Below are 5,899 nucleotides of genomic sequence, written 5' to 3'. Positions count from 1 at the left end.
AGGTATGGGATGGGGGCGGGGCGGAGGGGGAACTGATAGCAACAATGACTGTATAAACCCACGCGAGGGGAATGAACAGCAATTGCAGGTGAAAGGATACACTGGATATTGTAAGATATGGCAAATAATAATATATAATAATCATAGGTATGAAGGAGAGCTGATATCAAGGAATTCAAGAAAGATGATGTTTTGAAACTGATGGTGACAGCAGTTGTACATTTATGCTTGATCTAATTGAGTTGTGAATTATTAGAATATCTGTAAGAGCTCCCAATAAAATGATTAATAATAATAATTTTTTAAAAACTTTTAAACCCACACCCACAGCAGTTGAGTTGATTTCTGCTTATAGCAACCCTACCTAGAGTTTATGCGTGAGGATAACCTCAACGGCAGTGAGCCGGGTGCAGGCATGCAGAGTTTCAGGGGCTGCAGGTCAATCATTACGGGAGCGGAGTCTCAACTTGCTCCTGGGTTGAACCAACCTGGAGGGTAGCAGCCCAATGCCAAACCAGCAGGACCGCAGGGCTCCTTGATCAGCAACATCATTAAATGCTTTTTAGTCTTCTGGTGTCTTACCTTAATATCTTTGAGAGAGACGAACTTCTCGATGCCTAATTCAATCATGTCCAGCACATGGTAGTCATACATACGGCCTAGAAGAACACATTTGCTTTTTAAGTACTTCGTCCTCCCCAAGAGTTGTCTTACGTAACAAGGAGTTTCCAAAAGTGGGTGGGAGAAAACGTCCATTCTCTTCTAGTTCCATCAACTTTTTGAAGCCACCTTTTGTGTACCCACCCTTCTGCGTGTCCTAAATTTGCCTTTTTTCCTTACTTCTTATATCCCCCCAAGCATGCCCTTGTTTGTTTAGGTTTAACTTTTTATTGTGAATTAGGTGAAAGTTACATATCAGATCATCAGTCTTACCTTCAATAATTAATACACATTTATTTTATTTATTTTAATCATTTTATTGCGGGCTCTTACAAATCTTCAAACAATCCATAATTCAATTGCATCAAGCACACTTGTACATATGTTGCCATAATCATCTCCAAAACATTTTTTTAACTTGAGCCCTTGGTATCAGCTTTTTTCCCTTCTCTCCCCTACTCTCTCACCTTGTGAATCCTTCATCAATTATACATTATTATGGTTATTTTATATTTTACAGCATCCGTTGTCTCCCTTCACCCATGTTTCTATTATTCACCCCTCTGGAGGGTGTGTGTGTGTGTGTTGTATATCCAACCTTGTGATCAGTTTCCCCTTTCCTCCCCTTCCCTCATTTTATTTGAACTTATTCACTGAACTCCCCTTAAGCCCCTTTCTTAAATAGTAAACTTTACCTAGGATAGATTCCTAGGACCTAAGCCCTGGAAAGGATCTCAGATATCACTGCGTACAACTCCCTCATTGAATAAAAAACTGAAGGCCTCAGAGGGTAAGGCTTGCCAACAAGCTGCCAAACTAACCCTCAATGCACCTAGGCCAGAGTACTTTTTAAGTGTACTTATTCAATAGCTATTTAATAAAAAAGGGTTCACTTATGTGACTAGGCAAGTTAGTTTGTTTTTCTAATTCTAATACTGATTTGGATGTATGAAGATACTTCCAAAAGTTGGTGGAAGTGTGTGTGTGTGTGTGTGCGTGTGTGTGTGTGTACACACATACATATGAATGAGGTAGCTTTCAAAATCCGAGGAGAAAATTTATTAGATCTTAATTGTACTTTCCATAAACTTTTGGAAACCTTCTCATACATTCCATATCAGAAAAACATCCTACAATTCGGGGTAGAAGAGTTTTTATGTGCCCCTATTCTTCACCTGGGCAATGACAGCTAAAAGATTCTGCTCGGCGTCACAAGAAAGAAACAAAACAAAAACCAGGTCAGCACTTAATGATGCTCCTGAATCTTCTACACCATCAGTTAGTCTAAGGCAAAGCACTGACTCTCTAATTGATCAAAAATACTAGGAAGTAAATGATACTCACCTATTACTAGATTATTTGGTCGCTTCTTATTATGAGAGCCAAACATGAATAAAGAACAATCTGACTTCTTTGAGAAGAATTCCTATAAAATCAAAGAAATTTCATTAGTCAATACATAAGACCCATGTAAGAATGGTATCTTAAAAAAAAAAAAATGGTATCTTAGAACTAAATAAAAAAATCTTTAAAGGAAATGCGTGTATATATATATTTTTTTTTTTGCTTGAAAGATTAATGAAGACAGAACAAACTAGGTTAGATCATATGGAGAAATATATTTTATTCTATCTTTTCAGTTTAAATTATCCAGTTTGGGGTACTGCAAAAAAGATGTAAACTCAAGGCTAAAGTTGCATGAAAACTATTATGTGAATGAGTGAAAAGAGAGCATTTTTTAGCTAACCCATCATTTTCAAATCACTCATTTGCAGTCATTGAATCAAATATTTTATCTGCTGAGAAAATGTCTTTGCTCATAGGCTATTCCTGATATTCCTGATGTTCTATCTTACTATTCATTTAAAACATACAGGAATGTTCGGGGCACCCACGGACATCAGTAAATACTGTGGTTTTAAGTGCTCACAATTAGGTTAATCAGTTTACAATGCACATAGCTATTTCTCAGTGCAAACTTCATCCACCTTCCTTCACAGATGAGAGAAGAGGGAACATAGTTATGGGGTCACAACCCTGGACAGCTCCTTTTACACATGTTGATCATGTTTCCTTTCCACATAGGTCAATTTTCTGCTTATTCAGCTCCTCAAACTCAACAGAAACATTAGATTCAATGTGTTTCAGTTCATAGGTCAGTTGGAAAAGCTTCATAAATTAATAACAAAAGGAACCTAATGAAAAAGTAGGAAACGAGGAGGTACTGCTTCAGGAGTACTGAGTTTCTCTTCACGGCGGATGGAAACAGCAAGAGTGCATGCAGGACATGGTGCACACTGAATTATACATCCCAAATGGCTGGAATGGCTAATGCTCTGCTATGTTATTTCACCCCAATAACCTTTTTTGAGGAAAGTAAAGATAATTCAGGATTTAAAAATCACTGAGAAAAGACAGGCCTTAAGCTATTCCCTATATTTCAATGTATTCACACAGCCTCACCCCAGGGATATTTTTGATAGATGAAGGAACATAAACTTTGCTTTTTAATTATACTATGTACCTTAGTCATGTTAGGTAGCTGGTTTAATATTATTGTGATCAAAAATGGATTAATGAACTTCTAAAAATTAAAGAACAAATGGAATAGTCTTATTTTCAACTTTTCATTTGTAAGACTCAGGTGTGGGCCCCTGTAGTTCGGGGTCTCGTTCATTCCAGCAAACAAGCAGAAAGCAATCGGGCAGACAGCTGTGTGCCTGCCAATTCTACTCCCAGTGGGGAGGATACAGCCACAAAGTCAAGATTTAGTCTTGGCCACATGCATGTGATTAGTCAAATTAACCTTTATGAAATTAGTTTTACCTTCTGTATATGTCATATGTGAAAAGAAATGGTATAAAGTCTGGCACAAAACAAGTGTTCAAAAAATGTTTTAAAATGCCCTAATCAGTGGAAGCTGTCTTAATATGTATGCTGTTTTATTCTTTGTCATGGTTCAACTGTGTCCTCCAAAATATTGCCAACTTGGCTGGTGCATGATTCTCAGTGGTTAGGCAGTTATGCAATGATGTCATTTGGACAAGAGTAATGACATGATAGCTACATTATAATGTAATCATCCCCTATATCAGGGGTCCTCAAACTATGGCCCACGGGCCACATCCGGCCCGCCGAGGACATTTATCAAGCCCACTGGGTATTTTAGCCCCGTTTTGTTTTTTTACTTCAAAATAAGATATGTGCAGTGTGCATAGGAATTTGTTCATAGTTCTTTTTTTAAACTATAGTCCGGCCCTCCAACAGTCTGAGGGACAGTGAACTGACCCCCTGTTTAAATTTGAGGACCCCTGCCCTATATGCTCTGATGTGATTAGTCTCCATTTGTGATGTGTTCTAAATACTACCTTCTATATGTTAATAAGGCACAACTGAGTTATGTCAACATGGATGAAGTGCTGTTATGTTAATGAGACATGATACAAGATCTACAGGATTAGGCTGTATTCTGAGTCAATCTCTTTTGAGCAGAGAGAGAGGTACCTGACTTACCACCAAGAAGTAACAGCCAGGAGCACAGTGCCTCCTTTGAACCCAAGGTTCCTGTGCTATAAGCCTCCTAGACTCAGGAGAATTTTGATGGCCAGATTACATGGAAATCTCCAAGGGACACTGGGCCCACACATATTGAAGGGAGACAAACATTTTCCCCCCAAAGCCAATAGAAAAAAACCTTTCCCTTGCCCCTCGCTCCTCCTGGAGCCCTGGACTTCTTACCTCCTAAATTGTAATGGCATAAACTTCTAACTGTGGGAATCATCTGTGCTATTTCTGTTATAGCAATACAAATAACTAAAACACCCATGCTGGAATCCTGATCTCTAGAAGAAAGCAAAAAGGCCAAGAGTGTCACTATGTCAGGTATAAGAAAAACTGCTCTATCAACTCTATATTGAAAAAGCAAGAGTGGCCATTCCTGATAAAAGCACACAACAAAATAGGAATAAAAGGGAAATTCATCAAGATAATAAAGGCATATACGTATGCAAAACCAACAGCCAACATCGTACTCAGTAGAGAGAAGTGGAAAGTACCCCCACAAATAGGAACTAGCTGAAGGGTGCCCTTTATCACCGCTTTCATTCAGTATCACGCTGGAAGTCTTCTAAGACAGTTATGAGACAACAAAAAGAAATCAGTAAAGAAGAACTCTACTTGCGGATGATATGGAACTATATGTAGAAAACTCCAAAGAATACACAAGAAAAAACTGTGGCCCTAATGGAAAGATTCAGCGTGCCGGCGGGTTTAAAATCAACATACAAAAATCAATTGAATTCCTGCGTACTACTGAAGACAGCTCTGAAAAGCATCAAGAAAACACCACCATTTAGGGCAGCCACCTGTGATAGGCAGGTTTATTGTGCCAGCCTGGCCAATGAACACATGGGATTAACTGTAGGGCAGAGAGAGAAATGGCTCGGTGAGCCTCGCCTTTCTTGTCTCTCGCTCTTTGATGATCAGACCAGTGTGCGGCTGCCTTGCTTGTTCTCTGCCTCAATTTGCAAGCTACACTATCTGTGGGACACCTACCCCATGGACTGTGTCTCTGTAGTTTGAGGTTCCTTCAAGACCTGCTTTGCCACGCTACTGGCGTATACATCGCTTGAGCTGGGGACTGTCAGACCCTGTCATCTGGCTGACTGTTGGTGACCTGCCTTGCTGTTTGCTGCCTGTGCCCGGATAGCCTGAATTGCTCTACAGAGGACTACCTGGCAACCTTCAAGACTAGAAGGACTGCCAGTGTATTAGCTGTCTCACGGAAGTGAGTTGCACTGAGCCATTGTACTGCTTTATAGATTAATTAACTGTTTATTTCTTATGTCATCTATCTAATATATATAAAATTGTGTCCTGGTTTTGTTTCTCCAGAGAATCCTAACATACTGCCCAAAAGATGGAACAAACGTTTAGGAATATACCTAACCAGAGAAACAAGTCTGCACAAAGAAAACTATAAAACACTACTCACTCAAAAACCAGGGTGCATTATAGCACCAATGAAACACATAATATTCCTCTGGTTCCTCGAGGCTTCCTATCCCCCCACTATCATGATCCCGCTACTATCTTTCACTCGGAGCATGTACACAGGTACTGACAGGAGCTCAGGACACATGGAATCCAGGTTAAATAAACCCCTCAGGAATAGAAATAAGAGTAGTGATAGGGAGGCTAGGGGGAGGTAGGGAGAGGAGGGGGGAAGAAACTGGAGGAA

General features: G+C 39.6%; 1 protein-coding gene across 1 annotated transcript in view; it reads right to left on the bottom strand.

The window, feature by feature from the left end:
* The window catches only part of RPF2 (ribosome production factor 2 homolog), a 41,733-nt gene that overhangs the window by 21,864 nt on the left and 13,970 nt on the right, over positions 1-5,899 (bottom strand). Inside the window, exons 5-6 of the mRNA XM_030886753.2 lie at positions 2,005-2,086; positions 583-659 (exon numbers count right to left, since the gene is read on the bottom strand). Of these exons, the coding sequence (XP_030742613.2) occupies positions 583-659; positions 2,005-2,086 (159 nt within the window). The remainder of the gene's footprint in view (positions 1-582; positions 660-2,004; positions 2,087-5,899) is intronic.

This window comes from Echinops telfairi, unplaced genomic scaffold, assembly GCF_000313985.2.
Source record: "Echinops telfairi isolate 266 unplaced genomic scaffold, ASM31398v2 ScPeMD7_3533;HRSCAF=4204_0, whole genome shotgun sequence".
Classification (NCBI taxonomy): domain Eukaryota; kingdom Metazoa; phylum Chordata; class Mammalia; order Afrosoricida; family Tenrecidae; genus Echinops; species Echinops telfairi.
This window is presented reverse-complemented; position numbering and strand designations above follow the sequence as displayed.